General features: G+C 46.9%; 1 protein-coding gene across 2 annotated transcripts in view; it reads right to left on the bottom strand.

The window, feature by feature from the left end:
- Positions 1-15,034, bottom strand: part of SMAD7 (SMAD family member 7) — a 39,672-nt gene extending 24,638 nt beyond the window's left edge. The window contains exons 1-3 of one of the 2 annotated variants that reach the window (XM_006259047.4): positions 14,317-15,034; positions 12,992-13,045; positions 6,518-6,592 (exon numbers count right to left, since the gene is read on the bottom strand). In XM_006259047.4, the coding sequence (XP_006259109.1) occupies positions 6,518-6,592; positions 12,992-13,045; positions 14,317-14,803 (616 nt within the window). In that variant the 5' untranslated portion in view covers positions 14,804-15,034. The remainder of the gene's footprint in view (positions 1-6,517; positions 6,593-12,991; positions 13,046-14,316) is intronic. The other variant, XM_006259048.4, reaches the window with a different exon arrangement.
- Between the last annotated feature and the right edge of the window lie 4,910 nt (positions 15,035-19,944).

Genomic DNA, 19,944 nt, shown 5'->3' with positions numbered 1-19,944 from the left:
GAAAGCTGAGACCCCAACACGGGGCGCATGAATCTACCACCATCAGCGTGCATTGAAGATCTCCCTTTGCCTGCAGCCTCAGCCTCCGCTTGCAGAAGCAGTTTCAACCCCTTTTCCTACTCCCACTATTAGACAAATGCACATGGCAAGCGCTATTTGTTCCTGTACTGTAACAGATACAGGCTCATGGAAGTCATAGATTTAAGCCCATCTCCCTGCCAACACGGGCTTGTTTCTTATGATAGTTACTAGTATGTTTGTCCTTTCTAATTTTATATGTCCCAAGCGATCGCATTTTTTTTCTGCCACTTTTACTGGGTACATTTTAGTTTGCAGGTAGATGCCAATCTGAATTAGACCAAGGCAAACAAGCAGATAAACACATGCATGTCACTGGGGCTAAACTGACTTTAAAATCAATTTTTATATTTATTCTTCTCTAAATTGTTAGGTTGCTGTAGAAAAAATAATAGCTTAGAAACCTATTAGCCAGCAACAGTGAAAAGACTAACATACAATAGTCTTGCAAAAATAATGCTACAGTTGGAAGCTGGATGTATTAGAAATCATTGTGGCATATAATACTAATGTGTTCTTCTGCTTTGCAGAAATTAAAGCAGATTTTGCTCATCAAAGGGAAGTTTTGACAGAGGGAATGCTTTTCCCCAGCCACCAGAAAAAGCCCCTCGTGGCAGCATCTCTTGTGTGCTTTGCTGTCAATTGTTTTCAAGGCAGGATTTCTTGGGAACAATCCTGTAGATTTGAATAGAGATGAAGTGAATAGGGTTTGGGCATGATTACTACAAAAACTATTGAATTTAAATACTGAATCCTTGCCTATAAGCTTTTGTTTTTGTTCTTTTTTTCAAAGAAGAAAAAAACCTTTGAGGGATATCATAATGATTATATTCTACAGGATGACTGAAAGAACCCTATGAAAAGAACCACGTTTTCCATTATATGCTATAGATGCTGGAAGCTGGTTCAGTTCCAAACACCAGGGCTGTACATATGTATGCAAAACACAAGTACACTGACTACACACACACACACTCTGTCTCCCCTAACCTTTGCCACTCAGGTCTGTCCCCACTCCTTTGCCTTTTGAGATTCCTCCTTAAAAAGCCCACCCTGCTCCTGGAAGAAAGTCTAAGACGAGGAGGAGCTAGAATGGGGAAGCAGAGGCCAAAAGCTACAGGCAGTCCTTGCCAAGTCCCAGTCTCTACTTCACTGGCCTGGCTACACTCTGCCATGGTCAGATGATGTGCGAGGGAGCTGCAAGGCTCCTAGCCTGGCAGGCAGCCTGGTTTGCTCCAAAGACTTCAATGCTGTCATCTTAGTGTTAACCCCTGATAACCTTGTCCTTTTGAGGGTGGGACTGAATTTTTAGGTAAGCTATTTAACACACGTGAATACAAGCGAATGCCACGTATGACCTGATCTTCTGCAGGGCTAAGAAAGAAAATTTGCAATGCAACATGAACGTAATAATAAAAAAAAATAACAGTAATAAAAAAGGCATGTGCTCATGTAAACTAAGTATAAAGGAGTACTTAAAAAAAAAAAAGTTACCATCTATTGTTTATCCCACAGACAAATATACAATCCTAGTTGCACCGGAAGATTTCCCAATTTCAGATTATAAAAGGATGTCAATTTGTAAATACAAGCATTTTGCGAGCAGTTATAAACTCTGTATTGGAGGGGGGAGAATGAGAAAATGTCGTTAGGATTTCTTGGGAGCAACCTTTCTGATTCCTGCTTCTGTCCAATTTGCTGGGGGAATTGGGGCTGAGGGGGAACCTGTAAGTCAAGCCAAAAAAAAACCCCCAAACCCCCCAAAAACTGTCTTTCTATTGTGAATAGTTCCAGATTTTTTTTTTTTTTTAAAAAGGTGCTTCCCCCGGGTGGACACAGATACCAGCAGGGATCAAAGACATAGTGAAACATTCCAGGCCTGCCCGCTATTTCATAATGAAATGTCAGTCAGCTGCACATCGGAGCTTTTGTAGTAAAGATGAATCAAACTGGAATTAAAGTGCTCCATTAAGTAAGCTGAGGTTTGTTTGGAGGGAAAGGCAGAGGGAGCAGGGACAGAAAGCGCTGCCGACATCTCTTCAGACTCTTAAGTGGCTTCCTATCTTTTCAGTGCCCGTCTTTAAAAAAAATCCAAAGTGTTAACCCTGAATGCCACGGGAGCTAGAGCTTGTAGGCGCGTAAGGTTGCTGGGGCTCAGACATTTCAGGAACGCCTGGCGAAGCGCGGAAGAACGCGGCGGCTCAACCTGCTGAGTTTGCACCCAGAAAGGCCTCGATACAACGGCCTGGGACAAAACTATGAAAAGACTCCTATGGACTTCAATGGGCTTTGGAGCAAGTCCAAAATGAGCACCTGTCACCAGAGACACCCCTCGTTGAGACTGAAATCTGTGTTGGGTCTGATATCCCGCTAACAACCCCTTCATAAAAAGTAAGGATGATCAGGATCTGAATCAGCTCATCTTGTTTCCAACTTGCCAGGCAGCTCTGAGGAAGCAGAGCCTGAGCTATCCATATACCACATGGGACTGCAGGTAGCGGGCGAGACACTCAGGCTCAACCCTCATCTATTCATCTTCTGGGAAAGAGTCAAATTAAAACATGTTTAAAAATGGTTGCCTCTCCAATACTTGGGGTAAAAGTGGGTTCAAAGACCAAATGAACAAAAAAAGAAGACAATTCACTGCTAGCTGGGCAGGGACACCTGTTGATTTGGTGGGAGTTTTCTTGAGTGTGAAGTCCTACTAAACTGGGCCAGAGAGAGAGCAGCAAAAAGGGAGAGGGGCAGGAAAAAAAAGGCAACAAAATGAAAGCAAGGCAGAGATTATGGAAGGAGGTGGGAGAGAAAGAAGAAAGAGGGAGGACTGGCAAGTTTTCCCTCTGGAGTAAAGGATTAACTGATCCTGCATTAAAATTGAGCCAAGCTGCATGTTGACTTCATGGGCTCCTCTGTTCAGATTTTAACCTTTGGAAAGATTTTTTTTCCTTTTTTAAAGAGAGTTAACCAGGTCCCAGCAGGTCAGGAGGGCTGTGCTGTCAGGGATCCCCTCCCTTCCTCTTTGCCCAAACCTCCTTGCCCTCCCACCCGCACTTCACTTCGTCTCACTCCTTTTAAAAGTGCCACAGACAACATGAAAGGGCAGCTCCAGTGAATTAAAGGTCACCTCTGTGCATTTCAGGAGGAACCAGTTCCTTTGTGAGGACCCCCGCGGGATTACGTTTTCACATTCAGCTCCCTTTTTTTTTCTTCTTCCCTTGCCAAAAGAATCAAGCCCCTGGCTCCAGGCTCCAGGCTCCCGACCTTCCTCCCACCCTGAACTGAGCCCCATTCATTAAGCTGGCTCACTGCAGCGCAGGCCAGGCCAGGAAGAAAAACAGAAAACAGAGCAAGTGAAAGACAGGCTCAGATTGGTTATTTCGAGGGGGAAACACTTGCAGAAGTTCGCACTATATTACCCACATCGTTCCACGCCGGTCTCCCTCCTGCATCCTCTCGATGCTATCCCGGGACCTCTGCCATTCAGCACTGAAACTGCCCTCAGCCTCATCAAGAGCAAAATAACATTGGTAGCTGAACTGGAGGCTCTTTTAAGGAAAGGATCCAGACTGAAGGAGGAACAGTCGTGTGCTTTTTCTTGTTTTAAGCCACTGCTTCCCTTTTTCTATCACAACGTCTTTGCTCCTGCAGGCCCTACTGAGCTTCTCCTGTCGGACTAGGAATGTTAAGCCCAGAGTCCTGGCCCGCTTCCCAAATCCCCATACATGGCCATCGCACTCTGCCGTACTGTCTCCAACCCTTCTAGCACCACCTTCGCCCCCCCGCCCAAACAGCGGTTCGCGGTGCTGAACACCTACAGGCGGCTGCTGGTGGCCAAAGAGATTCCTCAAGGGAGGGCGGCATGTAGAAGATCTTTAAAGGGAACTCGAGGTACGGTCATGATCCACCTGATCCCAGCACTGCCCTGCCCTTGCCATCCGCTCAGCTTTTAGACTTATGGTAACCTGGGGCTCATTCAGCCCCGCGGTATGAAATCATTGAGCCAGAGCCCATACAACTCACTAGCCCTAAACAGTGAAAGGAAGACGAGAGGGTGCTCTCTGCATGGCACTGGTGAGCTCAGATAAGACGGGGCTTTTCCCAAGGACTCCAAGCACCCCCGCCACCCGCTCATGAAAGCCCCAGGCGAATACCCCGTTGTACTACCCGAAGGATGTAAAGAAAAGAGAAAGTTGGCTTCAGAGAACTGCTGCAAACCCCATGTCTTTGCCTCTCTTGCCCGGGTCTCGCCGGTTGGGATTTGCAGAGCCGCACTCCCGTGCGCGGAGCGGAGCTGCCAGTAAATCAGACCAAATTCAAAACAAATGCTCTTTCATGTGGAGGCATTCAGCTTTGTTTCAGGGCTTGTGTAGCTAACCGTATCCCTTCATGAGTCAACACTCCTATCAGCTCCTCATTAAACTAAATGGCTACAATTACATTCGGGGAGGAAAAAGGGTGGTTAATGATCGTAAACGGTTCCCCCTGTTTGAAGGGGTTTGGAAAACCTTTGATAACCAAGACAACCCCCCCCCAACACCCCCGCTCCAAAGGAACCAGTGCCTTCTTCTGGGGGTTGGGCAGGAGATTAATAAAACCGTCTCGTTTGGGCCACCGTCACCGGGTCTTGATGTGCTGCAAGACCGAACTACCCCGGTGAGCCCCTTAAGAAGGCATTCATAGGCAAGCCCTGTTATTTCCTGCAGCCCAAGCCCCCCTCCCTCCCTCCAGGACCAGACCAGACAGACGAGATGTTATCAATAACGCAAACCTTTCAAAAAGCCCCCTTTTAAAAGCGAGTACTTCCTCTGCTTATTTCATGTGGTATCCTGGGGAACTCGGCTCACCCCCCCGCTCCACCCCACATATTTCACGGCGAAAAAAAATGATCTAACAACATCCTTATTGTGTTGTTTTACCTTGTGCTCCTTTGCAGCCTCCCTCTGCCACCCCTTTTCTGCCCCCAAAGTTACAGCCCCAGAAAGGGGAGGGAGGGGGGGGGAAGAGACCAACCACAAGCTCCCCCTCTCCCTTCATTTGATTAATTCTCATTAGGGCCTTTGAACAAACAATATGCTCCCCTCTCCAATAACAGGCAGGGTATATATTACACTGCAAGAAAAACAAACAAGGCTCACTTAAAGACATCCACACCAAATGCAATTCCTGGAGAGAAAGGGGGGAGGAGGGCGGAGGGGGAAGACGCATGCAAAGCAGCAGCCTCCAGATTTCTAAAATGCCAGTCAGCAAACGGAGAAAATGTTCCTCAAATCGTAAATCAGCGAGACGCTTTGACACGGGGCAGCATCTTCCAACACGGGGCTCAGCTACGCCTCCTGAAAGGAAGATGGACCAGGGAAATGGAAGAGGGACTGGAAGCATTGCACCCCCTGAAAGGCCCTCTCTCACTGAAGCTGAGAAGAGCCGTGAGGACACGGCCCCTCCATACAAAAATAAAGCCAATCATGTCTCCTATATGCGGCACACAGCAGATAGGTAAGTTCCCTTTCAGGCACCTGCACACCAGATGCAGTCAGCTGTTCTCCGCACACACCGCACGCCTGGCACGCAGGACAGCTGGACCTTTCGCACCATCACGCCCAGCTCTTTCCTGGGCCATCCAGCTCTTGAGTCCACACCATACAGTTCCTGGCCCCTGAGTACATCTCTCTGCACCAGTCCCATATAGCTGGAGACGTAATTTAGACCTTAAGTATGTAAAGTGCAGGTGCACTTGAATGGTTCTCACCTAACTGCTCACCTACTATAGCTAGTTTGCCTCTCTCAGACAAGACCCCAAAAGTTGGGAATGGAGAACACTTAGTAGCTGAGATGTCCCTGAGCAAGGCCATTATGCCTACTGATGCTATTATTTATTAACTGTACTGTAGCCAGAAAGGTGAACAGACACTAGTTGTGTTAAATAACAAAAACCCACAAAGACTCAAGACCAATGGTCAGACACGGCTCACCTTACCAACACAATCAGCTGCACTTAAGGGTACTACCCAAACCAAGGCAAGGAGCACTTGACATGAAACTCTCTCTGAGGGTACAGTTGCAATGCACCTGCTTAATTAATCTGCTTGTAGTGAATTAGCAACAACATTCAACTTTCTCCCCACTGATGTATCCATCCCCAGGCACCAAATCTACTCCACCGGTAGGATTCAAGGAAGATAGGTCTCACTGACTTTCAGTGGATGGATTACTTAGACTTGGGCCTCCAACCAAACTAAAAAGAATAAGATGCTCCACTCGCATCGTCAGGGACTGCAATTCTCCTTTTGACATCCCAGCCTAATTGACATGAGATCTTATAAAGCCTCAGCACCATTCTTACTTCACGCAGTCTGGAAATAAAAGGCACTTCAGGTGTAACAAGGAGGAAAGGGACCTGAATGAGTTTATACAAGAGTAAATGTAATGAAATGTGTCTTACCTGAAAGCCCCCCAGGGGCTAGACAATTAGTTCCCCCTGTTTCAGTGGAGGAAGGCACAGAGTCTGGACAATCTGCTGCAGCGGGGGAAAGAGTGAGAAATAGTTTTTATTAATATTAGTTCCTTAACACGCTGTAAACAATGTCAAGAGCAGAAGACGCATACCACAGGGTTTAACAGGAAACTATTACTAATTGTCTGCCCAGTTCATGGTGATACTTCCACCCTAACTCATCACCCTTGTCTAGGCTCCACACTGCCACTTAATCATCAGTCAGGGCATGCAAAAATTATATGCTGGCTGGAATTTTTTTGTCCTAGTCACTGGGTAATTAGCTGAAGTCTGCCATTCTTGTGCAACTGACTGAACTCCAAAAAGTTGAAACACTGTCTTACACCTTGACTATAGCACAGAACTATATTAGCAAGGTAGCAGTACTAAACTGGGAAACATAAAAACACTTTCTGTCACCGACAGTCTAATGAGGGCTTTGCTCTCTTGCTTACATTTTTGGAGCCCTTTTTTTTGTGGCCAATTTCAATTACTCAAACACTTTGCCTGCCATTCATGGGAATTTACTTTGCTTTCCACTGTCTTATGTGAGCATCAATGGACTCTAACTGGCTGGCTGGACTGAATCCCTCCATCCACCACTGCACAGAATTTTTACAAGGGAAAATAAGAAAAAAATAAAGAGTCTCATTAACCATTCCTCTGAACAGATTACAATTTTTTGGTTCAGAGAGGGACAAAGTCTGAAACACTGAAACGCTCTTCCCCCTCTACGTAACTGTAGCATGAGATCCACACTGATCAACCTAGTATTGCTTGTAAACTTGCACTTTTGTTAATCCCGTGTCAAGGGAAATGTAAACATGGAGATATTGGGGGCTCGGTGCATTTAAAAAGTCAAGAGAGCACTCTCAGCGTATACCCAACGCACAGGCTCCTGGCATGCTGACGAGATGACCCTTCTTTTCACAGGGTTTGGACACTCCAAATTGTATCTTTTCAGCTCTGGCTTTCTCTCAGCCAGGGCCACTGCTACTAGGGTTGAGTTTTCTGTTACAAGATGTTTCCCCCCCTTCAGCCAAGCACTGGCTTCTGAAAACCAGTGAAAAAACATGTGTATGTGTAATCTCATTTTATCAGAGTAAAGTATAACCCATAACAGGAATATACAGTTTAACAGGATACACTTAATCAAACTGAAAACAATAGGGGCGACAGGAAATAGACTTACTTGTGAAATACTGTATACTATACACTTTCTAAATGCCCTGTAGGGTTTTCTAGGTTCCAGGAAAAGTTGCTTTTTTTTTTTAACCCCTGTCTACTTTCCAATCTAAAATAAAAGATTCTCTTGTCCCTTTCCCCTAAGATTACTTCAAATGAATTTGCTAATTGCTTTCCCTCTGCCCGTGCTTTCCTGAGCTGCAGGTTGGATTGTGCTACAGAGCAATGTTGCCTGTTGAGCTCTGATCTGCCCCTACTTGCAAATCATGCTCCCACATGGAAGTCAGTGTAAGCCTCGTGCCATACATCAAAGGACATAATTTGCCCCTTACATGTCATCTTGCTCTAGGGTCAAATATAACCAGGTCCTCTGTTAGTAAACCAGACATTTTTAAGTAACTTAGGATCTATTTCTCAAGACAGCAAGAGACAGTTATAGCAATATGTCAACTTCTTGTGACTTAAAAAGACATACCCTTAACCATAAGACTGCTCTGGAGTTAGAGTAATCTTATTACAAGGCAAACTCAAACACAAATACCATCTCTGTGTTTCTTCAGACCCTCCCAAAAGCCTGGACCTTCCTGACTGTGGCTCTGCATCAGGATATGATGGTGCAACCCAGTATACTTTCATTTGTTTGCTCTCTGGACTTCAATTACGTCCCAATACCCAACATTAAGTTCCCTTTACTGATTCATTACACACACAAAAAGACACCTGACCACGAACAGCACATTTCAGAACTGGGAGAAGTGCAATGCCCAGGTACGGCCTACGCAACTGGTGTGATCCGCCTACGTTCTTTACGTTAAACTTGGCTAATTTATCCACGCATTTCCCATTATCCCTGCCCTCTGGCTGGTATGGAGTATTTTGTCATCTTTTCCTAGGACTGGATCCCTCCAAAACTTGAGAGATTCATCCAGAGTGACTAGATGTTTATCCCTTCATGCCTGAAGTCAATTATCACCCAAAAGGAGTCATTTCAAGGGAAAGTGAAACCGCAAAGACAAGGAGCCCAGCCCGGCGAGGTGCTGAATGTTTCCTGCAAGTTGCTAAACTTTCAACTCCCATTCAAATCTGCAACCCTTGAGGGCACGCAGCATGCTGCTACACTGAGTTAGGTTTTCTGCATCCTGATTCCCAGCTGACAAACATATGGGATATTTAAATCTACCTGGGAAACAGAACCCAGTGGACTAGCCACCCACCCAGGCTAGTTTCTCCACCACATCCTCAGGCACTCAGGGCTTGGAGTTTGAACCCAGAGACCAGCTGCCCCTAGGGTTACTTTCTACTTATCCCTGGAAGGAACTGGGGGCAAAGCACCTCCACTTGCTCTTGTGAGACCTCCTCTGGCCACGGGTGGCAGTGACTGCCTCCAGAGGAGACGAGTCCAGCCGGACCCAGCCAGTACAGACTGATGCTAACCAAGCTGATGCAAAACCAGTGTGCAGCCACCTGGAAGTAAGGAAACCAGAAGTCCAGCAAAACCCCGTGGAAGCTAAACCACAGGCCCAGCCACTTTCAAGAAGTCAAAGACCTACACGGGAACACCAGCATCCTTCTTGCCCTGGAAATCCAGCACAGTCAGAAACAGGAGCCATTGAAAAGGAGGCAGGATTCCCCAGGCCATTTACACCATCACACAGAAAAGGCTCATGGATATGGAATGGCAAGACAGACTTGGTAAACATCAATCCTCTGGATCATGGTGTACGTGCAAGAGATCTATGCAACCATCACATCAAGACCTTCATCTAGGCAACAGTATGGAGGAGTGGAGTCTGCCCTAGACCTACTATCCCCCCTTTGAGCCACAGAGTCCCAAGGCCAGACCAAGTCCAGACACTCAGTGCCTCGATGGCTGTAGCTGCTGCCAGAGACCAACAGATTAGAGCGGCTGCTGACTGCCAGCACTTCAGTGTGGGCACCTTTCTGCCAGGGTGATGTCCCTTAGCCTTTCTCCAGCCAAGGAGTGCCCTCAAGGCAGTAGGGCTAGGGTTTTGAAGAGCCCTATACTTGCCTTACTCTGGAGGTTGCAACACTGTGGTATTTTATAGGAGCTTCCCCATGAGTCACCCCACCACACTGCCACCAGGCCCTCCAGTTGAATGCAATTTATGGTCATACCCAGGACAGAAAGATGGACTTACTAGTTAAACGGCCCCTCTACTTCTGACTTCATTGTACTGACCCCCACCCACCCCAGACTCTCTGTGAAGGTTCATATCCACACAGAGGTGGGGTCATATTATATCAAGAGCACAATTCCCTTGGAGTCCGCATCTGCAGCCCTTCCAGAGGTGATGACTATCACTGAAGTTAATGGGAACAATAAGAGCTGCAGGTTCACGCTCTTGAATAAGGATGGTACAGCCCTTTGCTCTAGGAGCATTTACAAAAGCTGTAAGGTCACCGCAAAATATACTTCAGTTATGTCCGAATTTTTGGGAGTCTACTTACTCTCAGCTTTGCCAATGATTTGTTGCGTGTCCCTGTCCAAGGAAACTTTGCTAAATCTCACTTCACCCATCCTGAAAGCTGCTGTAACTACATTTATTTATTGGCTTTCGTTCCCATTTATAAAGACTGTGGGCTTCATCCTTCAAGCCTTGCTCAAGCAACATTCCCACGTACTCCAACTGGAGTTCTTCATTAGAAGCTCTTGCATGACTTAACCTTAAAGGCTGATATATTCCTGTTAATAATAGCACTGCATTTCATGTCAACATCCTGTGTCAAGCTTCCTAGTAGAGACACTAGCCTCTGTAGATAAAAATGCTGAACTGACCAAGCGGTTTTCATCATCATAGTAGAAAGGCTCCTCACACACTCAGCCTGCTGGGTCCTCTGCCACAATCTCTTCGCAAAGATGTGCAACAAAAGCAAGCGGAAGAACAGCAAGGACAGGACTGTGTTTAAAATCTGCCCAATTTGAACCCCCTTCCATTGAAAGCTAATATTTTTTCATCTAAGTAGCCTCTAACCAAATAATGGTTGACATAATGCTTTGAAACCTAGAAAAACGTGAGAAAGCATGCTCCCAGCCTGGTTCTGTCTGCAGCAAGGGATAGCAACGCTATCTACACACAGCGCTCCATATGTGTGTGCTCTTGCTCTCCACAATAGCCTCGATTAAAGAGGAGACCAAAAATAAAACCTGCCAGAGGTTGTGAAACCACCTGCAATGACAAACTTACAGATGTCTTTTGTCCCTGTCGCTGCCCCATGCACTTCCCTATTCTGAATCCAACTGCCAAATGGATTAAAAAAAAAGCACAAAAAAAACCTTTTTTGGTGAGTAACCAGTTGTTTTTGTGTTTCCGATTGGCAGCATTAATCACTTCCTATTGGCCGATATGAAGAACTTTTCCTTTCGAAATAGCACATTCATTTCTGCGGCTTTTCTGTTTACACACATTTTGCTACCTTATGTCAACACTTGCTAATGAATAAATATATCACTCCACTAACTGAAAATGAGGTCCTGGCAAAGGCAGATTGGATGTTTAAACCCTGCTAATAGATTTATCCTAACATCTTTACAGGAAGCTCAAGGCAATCATTAACTCTTCTTTCCTACAGTTTTATGTTAGCAGCTCTCCTCCTCAACTGTCCACAGATCAGTTTGTGTCTTCCCCCAGGGTCATTATTCGGTTAAAAAAAAGGCCTAAGCCTTTGAACGTCCTAAGGAAGCATCAGTCTCTTGATTGTTACAGACTTTGTCTCAGTGATAACGTTCTTCCTCTAACAATAAAATTCTGTCCTACTCAGTCCACGCTCGACTATATTAAGAAACAGTTCCTTAATCAGAACAGCTAGTAAATGCAAGTAACACTTGTTAGGGATGTAAAGCACAACACTGATATCTCCTCATTAAATAATGAACTTTTATCTAGTGTTTTTTTTTAAAGACTAAGGCAAAATATTACATGCAACCCATTCATTAGTTGAACAGCTGTGCCTGTTTCCCCATGGCACAGAGAAACCTGTGTGTTATAAGAGCTTACAATGGGGAAAGAAATGGACCTTGTCATAAGATCCAGTCCTGGAAGTTCCTAAGAACTTAATTTAATCAGAGTTAGTTTTCTAGAGCAAACTTTTTTTGTTTTTAAGAACTGACCGAGGGCAACTGTGAAGTGAAAAGACAAACTTCATCCCCTGGGGGCTGAGAACTGCTTGGGCTCTAGCAGGCAGCCAGTCCCAAGCAACCAAACAGCAACAATTTTAGAAAAACAGACCTGAACTGGGTCTTTAGAAAGAAATCTATTTTTGACTCTCCTTCATAGCAGGCTGCCTTGCGTGACTTTAAGACGCTATCACAAAGACAATCGTGCTACAATCAATACTTTGGGTCCATTAATCTTCAGAGAGATATGAAGCGTCTCGGTGGAGTCCTGCCCTTCCCTGACTTCATCCACATTTCCGATTTCCACTAAACCTCTCTCTCCTTCCACAATGCCAGTCCTATTTATCTAACACAGGGTGAGCCTGCCTGCCAACCAGAAGTTTATGCAGACAACCGCAACAGAGCTTGGTGCCAGCCTCAAATGGGCTTCTGCCCTGGCAGTCTGCCATTCAATTACAAGCAACAGGCATGCAGAGCTGTGTTAAAAAACTTTTGATATTCCCTTCCATTTATAAAAAAAAAATAAAAATCTCATAATGCTGAATTCCAGAGGATTTCAAACATCAAGAAGATCTGCACAAACCACATGTGTCAAAACTGCTCTGTGCCCTTACTCATGAGAAATTAAAAATTTCCTACACTCCTCTGCTACAACCTCTACTAATATTAAATGCATCATCACTGGGAACAGGGTTGAGAACAAGCCTTGCATTTTTTCCCTGTGCCACATAACATTATCAGCTACACTGGGAAGACTGCCTGAGAAGGTGTTCACTAGGCAAAGTGGGCAAATTGACATTACTTTCTCTTCAGATCCATCCCAAAATGTTCCAAGTCCCTTGTTGGGAAAAGCCAGCAGTTGCAATCACCATCCCTACCAGATCCCCTGCTAAATCTGACAGCCGCAGGAGGTTTTTTCAGAGTCAAAACATGTATTTCTTCTTATGGGGCAGGGGGGTTAAAAAGCACAGAACACCCCAGAGAAATGGTCAAAAAGTGAAATGCATCAGACGTGTAACAAAGGCAAGAAACATTTCCCCGGAGAAAGAGTTGTTTTCCCTTTTTATCTGAAGACAGTAGCCTCTGTTTAAAGGTCTACTTACCAGTTGGTTTGAGAAAATCCATTGGATATCTGGAGTAGGGCGGAGGGGGAGACTCTGGAATTAGAAAAGTACAGAGAAAATAAAGGCAGAGCCATGAGAAAAAAAAGATAGGAACTTATGATAACAGTGGCATTCTTTTAGCAAAACTGTTTGTCTTAGCTCTGGGGGTTGGAGGCAGGGCAGCTAAGCGGCGATTGCCTTGATATTTAGCTGTCAGATAAACAAAAGGGGCCGCCTGGCGCCAGTCTCCCTGCTATCTGCTACTCTGGCTGTCTGATCAGGGCCTCCTTGGCTCAGCTAAAACACTCCAGCTCTGGAAATCACCAACTGATCCCGACTGCCAGATAATCCTTGCTAGCTGCATACACATTTAACATTTCACAGAAAAGGGAAAAAAAAAAAAAAAAAAAAGAAAGGCTGGGGGGAAGAGGGGGGGAAGTGGAAGGAGGAAAATAATAATCAAGGGCTGCCCTTCAGCAATTCCCCACTAGTCAGAAGGGGCCGATTTCTGTGCTACAGCAGCTAAGCAAAGTTTGCAAGTAATTGCCATGTTTTCCGAAGGAGGAGGGGAGAGGCGGAGGCCGGCCGGGTCGGGCCGGGGGCGCCACGCCGCCCGGAACAGCACCACCACGAGCACTGCCGGGGGAGCCCTGCCTTCATGCCACTGGCCAGGCAAATGCACCGACACTTTTTTTGCTGGGGCTTATTTGGAGACACAAAGCTGTGCCTGGAGGAGGCGGCAGCATGGCTGCAGCTCTCAAACGTTTTCTTGCTGGCGGGGGCTGGGACCCACTGGCCCCCAGCGCCTGCACATCCCAGCCCGGCTGGGCATGTCTGTATGCACGGAGGAGCAAGGGGGCCTGTCCCCCGGTGCTTAGGCGGGCTGCTCTGCCGCTCAGGCCAGGCCGGGCCAAGCCCCCAAGTTCAAGTCTCCCGAATCCTTCCCCTCCCGCAGCCCCGGGGCGGGCACCATCCTGCTCTGCCCGCTCAGCGCCGCTACCAAACCCCCAGGCTCAGCACCTCTTTCCACCCCCAAATTTTCCGCACATGCAACCACGCACCCCCCAGCCCTGCCACCCCCATGCACACTCACAAGTGTCCAACCAGTCCATATGGACCGTGTGTGTGTGTGTGCAGTCCATAGACACGTGTGTGTAGTCTAGACCACATGCGTGTGCAGCCCATATAGGACATGTGTACAGCCTGTGTGTGTAGTCCATAGACCACACACGTGTGTGCATGCAATCCATACAAACCACATGTGTGTGCGTGCGCGTACGTGTGTCTCGTGTGCGCGCACACGCGTGTCCCCCCCTTGTCCGTACCTAGTTCGCAGAGCCTGCTAAGGTGATGGGGATTGCAGCAGACCAGCTCTGGATGAGTTTTTCCATAAGATTCACAGCAACATAACCTCTTGACTTCCGAGCAATGCCTGAGATCGGGCCACCTGAATATTTTACATAGCAGCAAAGGGAGGGAGTACCAATGCTGACCCAGTCTGGAGTCCACCTTGCCGGGCAGCAGGAGGCAGGAGGTCCGGGTGCCCCCTCGGGACTCCACGGCTTGCAAAAGCCCCTCCAGCTGTTTCTCCTTCAGCCTCTTGAGCACGGCGTGGGTCAGCGCCTTCAGCTCCGCCTCGGAGCCCAGCGCCGCCTTGCCGAGCTTGCCCGCCTTGCCCATGCAGCAGCCCCGGCCGCCGCCGGCCCCATGCGCCCGGCTGTCCGCGGCGGCGTCGCCCGCCTCGTCCTCCCCGCCGGGAGCGCGGCTCCTCCAGAGTCGCCGGACGAGCACCGAGCGTTTGGTCCTGAACATGCGGGACGAGGAGCGGGGTGCCCGGCTACAAAACGAGCATGTCGTCCGCAAGTCATGAAGGATCCGGGCTCCGCGTCCAGGCAGCGAGCGCCGGCAGCCCGCGAGCCCCAGCGCGGTGCCACATGCGCCAGTCTCGCTCGGCGGCGCGGCGCGGTGCGGCGCTAGCCGGCGGGACGGGGCGCGGGGCTCCCGCGGGGCTCCGCGCCCGGCATCGAGCCGCGCCCGCCCGCCGACACCGGCCCCCGATCAAATCAGCAGCCGCCCCCCAAAACACGCAGCGCCCCCGCCGCCCCCCGAGCAGAGCAGATCTTCCTCGCAGAAAACAAGACGAAGGGAAAAAAAATGAAAAACAGAAAAAGGAAACTCGCGGTATCCTCCGGAGTCAAACATCCACCGATTCCAGCCCAGGGGAAGTTTTGGGGGGCAGGGAGAAAGGAAAGCTGTACAACGTGGGGGGTGAGGGGGGGGGTTGCTTGTTTCAAGCTCAGTTCAAGTCATCATCAAAATCTGAAATGTGTCAAAAAGGTACAAAATCATCACACACGCCCCCCCCAAAAAAATCAATCACATCCGAGGGTGAGATCCCCCTCGTCTCGTGGCCGCGCCGGCAGCGGGAGCCGCGCGGGCAGTTTTATTTCCAGTCGACTTGTCCCCAAACTCCTCCCGCCGCGCCCGGGCGGGGACGGGGACGGGGACGGGGTCGGGGCGCGGAGGAGGCGGCGGCTGCTGCGAGGTGCCCGGGAGGATCCTCTCGCTACCGACGGTCCCCAGCCCCGAGGGCTCGGCTCCGGCTCCGGCTCCGGCTCAGCCCTGCGCGCTGCCTGCGGCTGCCTCCTCCCCGCATCGGCTCCCGATACGCAGGGAAGAGGCGGGGGGGAAGGAGCAGCTCCTCCGGCTCGGCTCGGCTCGGCTCGGCTTTCCTTCCTGGCTTCTCCCTCTCTCTCCCCTCCGCTGCCTCCTTGCTTCCCGGGGAGCAGAGCCTGTCCCCCGCCAGCAACAGCTCAGCTCGGCTCGGCTCGGCTCGGCTCAGCTCCCCGTGCCCATGCCCCGGTGCCCAGCGGCCGCCCCGCCGCTCCTCCGTGCAGCCGCCGCCGCCGCCTCCCCCGGCTTCGCCTCGGCGCTCTCAGTGCGCAGTGGCGCTGCCCAGCCCCGGCCCCAATCACGTGGGCGTCTAGACACCCTGTCGCTTTAAAAAAAAAAAAAAAAAAAAGTGATTGTGTTGCGCAAACAAGAGATCGGGTTGCTAAAATCTATTTTTTTTTTATTCCTGAAGTCGAGAGAGAGAGAGAGGGAGAGAGAGAGGAGCAGGGCAGGGATCCGAGCGAGCAGGCTCTTCCCCCAGCCCCGCAGAAGAAAGGGAGGCGACATGGTGCAGCCGGGTCGCCCCGAGGCAAAGCTGAGCCCCGGGGAGGGAGCACGAGAGCTCCGCAGTGGGGCTTGGCGGAGCCCACGGGCGAGCTGGGCTGCAGGGGGGTGCTGCACCCAGGGCAGGTGGGGGCCAGGAAACGCCCTGAAGTGGGAGCCCCAGAGCTTGCAGGCTCCTGGCTCGCCTGGGTCCTTCCTCCGAGCCTGGAGGAGCAGCCAGGCCTAGGAGTGTTAAGAAATAAGATTTGCCTTAGTAGATTGCAAATATAGACATGTGCACGCATGCATGCACACACACACACATCTATATACAAGCATGCACACGCATACATACATACACACATACAAAATATGCATACACACATACAAAATATGCATACATATGCATGTATATGTGTGTATATATGCATATACATGTGTGTATATATAGACGTGTGCATATATATATATAGATGTGTGTGTATATAATTGTGTGTATATGTATACATATATGTGAATATATACATATGTGTGTATGTGTATATATGTGTGTGTGTGTACATATATGCATGTGTGATGTATATCTCTCAGAAGGACAGGCTGGTTTGTACATTCGAAGAGATTATGAAATGCAATAAATAATAATCATACCTTATGCTTATCCTGCATTGTAAAGTATTTTGCAATCGTGGATACTGTCCCCTTTTTTTTTTTTTACAGATAAGGACAATGATGCACTGGTATTAATAGAGCACTGTAATCCTTTTATTGGCACTCTGTAGCATTCACTGTCAAAGCGTCTCGGGTGTTAATTATTTAAGCCTGTCACCACTCCTGTCAGGTCCTCTTGTGCCCATTTTGAAGAAGGGTAAATCAAGTCAGGTCAGGGAAATTGTATATAGTGGTGTCTCAACCTGTAAAAGAGCTGGGAAGCCAGCGCTGAGCTCCTAGCACTGTGTTTTCAGCCCAAGGGTCCCAATCTTGCCGACATTAACACAGGTGACTAGTCCCCTAGAATGAATGGTCTAGTCCTATAAATAAGTATTGTCAGGGTCAGAGCCAAGAGCAACTATTAAATTGCCTAAGGTCACACAGTAGGTCAGTGGCAGAGTTGGAAATAGAACCCAAGACTCCTAAATCATATGTTCTAAAATCTGGCTGCAATAAACACATCTAATTCCAAAATAATTGCTATGAAATAAACAGGACAACACCCAGCAAACACAGACAGCACAAAAGTTATTTTTCTATAAAGTTCCAGACGGTGCATACTGGAAATGCTTTATGCTCCTTGGACTGACTTCCCCAGATGCTTTGCATGCAGAAAGGACTGTAGGATCAAATGTGGACCCCCAATCCTGTAAAGACACACAGGTGCAAAGAGACTACTCACAAGCATCTAGTCCTCTGTGGGCGCATCTACACGTGCACTTTAATGCGCAGTAGACTATTTTACTGTGCATTAAAGCATCACATGAAAAAATGACACTACACTAATGCGCAGTAAAGGTCTACTAGTAGTAAGTCTTTTTTCATAGTCATTTAAAAAGCATGCAAATGCGCTACTGTGCACTAGCACAGCCTAATGCTCATTAATTTAGTACCTCACATTAGAGGTATTAAATTTACTGCGCATTAGAAAAGGCACATTAATGCACGTGTAGACTTGCCCTGTATTAATGCAAGATCAAGGCCTAAACTTGATAAGCCTGGCCTTTTGGGGAGCCCAATTCAATTACCATTAAAATATGCCAGCCAAGGCACAAAATCTTTGCCTTCATGATCACCGACAATGAAAAGCCATATATATTACTTGCTCATTTAAAAAAACCCTATTTTCTCAGGGGATGTGCGTGAAAAATTTTGCCAGGCAAATTATGTGGGGGAGGTCTGAATGAAGGAGCACACATCTGAAATCTGACTCCCCAAATTAGGTGGTAAATCAAAATGCAGGTACAAAGGCAAACTGTATTATATTTAGTCCACCATATTTTTCACTTCCTGAAAAGCTGCAGCCCTGAGTAGAATACATCGTAGTAATCTAACCTTGATGTAACAAAGGTTTAGGTGTCTATACAGAACAAGCAGGGTGTCACCACAACTATGTTTGTGTTTCTGTTTAAATGCTTTGGAGGCTTATAAAATGGACAACTATTTATATTTCTTCTTCTCAACATTGATTTCACAAACCTTGGATATGTCCTTATTTTTTCCATTTGTTTCCTCATTTTTTCATAGGAATGTACAGAATCTCCAAGACTTTTTTAATTCTGATGCACACGATAACTAAGATCATGAAAGAGCTCCTTTCCCTTGCTTCATCTGGCACTAAGAAACAGATTAGACCAAGACACACCTGTTACCAAGTGCAGCATATTATTTAAATTAAAAAAAACCAAACAGGTTTCCAAATTGTTATACATGAGATTCATTTAAATATTGTGAGTTGTGCTGTTTGTTGTGACCATGACATTTAAAAAAATCTTTGCACTTAACACTATCTGTTGTGGCTTCTGTTTGTATTGTGCGTGGTGTGTGTTGTACTAGTAAATTCTCTGCTTGTATTGTGAGTTACTTTTGTGATGGTAATTATTTATTACGGTAAGTATAAATCAGCATGACAAAATAGTAACTAGCAATATGCTGTGTCAAGGTTCAATGGACAGGGCAGGGAAATAGGACTCAGGAGCCTAGGCTGCTTTTCTAGCTGTACTACTAATTTGCTATGTGATACTGAGCAAATCACTTAGTCAGTGGCTTCAACTCTTTTGCATTTAAATTCCCATCTGTAAAATGGGGATAATATGTAATACTCTGTTCTCTATAAAGTACTTTGAGTTCTGCAGATGCAAATGTGATATTCTGCATGTATGTAGTCCTAGGGAAAACATCTGATTCAGCCTGTGAAGTTTAATTAAATGTCTAGGGAAGAAATTTAATTCTATGACCAATGTTAAACATTGGAAACATATATACTGTATATGACGTGTTTACTATTTGAAAACCAGGCTTTTCTCAAAAGTTAGGCCCTTCCTGACCAATTGCATCCTGCTGATTTTGAAACCTAGGTGTACATATGTGCCTAAAGCAATAGGTACTCATAAGAAATTAAAGGGGCAAAAATCTATGTTACCTTTTTCTGGAACATTTACTAAAAAAAAACAACTAATAAAGGCCAAGGTAGATGTTAATGTTGACAGTGTCCCTGTCAGTGGTGTAGGTGCAAGCCAGACATTCTTACAGCTGCTGGGGTCAGTCTAGAAGCAAGAACACTGATACCAAAATCTAGGGAGATTAACATTCAAATCATGGGAGCATAGTATTTTATTTTCAAAGACAGAAATTAGATCCTGCTCAGGATGGGACTCCAGGAAATTTGTCCTGTGCACTTTAAATGGGCCTTTTTTTGTGTGGCTGAAGGGTTTGGCCTTTGAAAAAGACCTTCCTCAACAGTGTAAATTGGAGGTGACTTCCTGTCTGCTTCCCCATCTCTATTTTTAAGAAAGGGGGAAAAAAAAACCCTATATGTGCACATGTACTAAATGTATTAACACAAATACATACATATATACATTATCACATGTAAGTAATATCAAATCCAATCTCAATGGTATGCCATCTTTTTCAGACGCCATTCATACGGGGGAGTTCTGGAGACCTTTCTATAACCTACTTGTCTTTGAAGAGTTAAAGGTGAGCAATAAAGTGAAGTTAATTTGCATTGCAATTCAGCATTTGACAGACAGTTGGAGCCAGGACACTGTTAACCTAATTGTTTTACTAACAGCACCAGGGTG

This window comes from Alligator mississippiensis, chromosome 3, assembly GCF_030867095.1.
Source record: "Alligator mississippiensis isolate rAllMis1 chromosome 3, rAllMis1, whole genome shotgun sequence".
In the NCBI taxonomy this organism is placed as follows: domain Eukaryota; kingdom Metazoa; phylum Chordata; order Crocodylia; family Alligatoridae; genus Alligator; species Alligator mississippiensis.
This window is presented reverse-complemented; position numbering and strand designations above follow the sequence as displayed.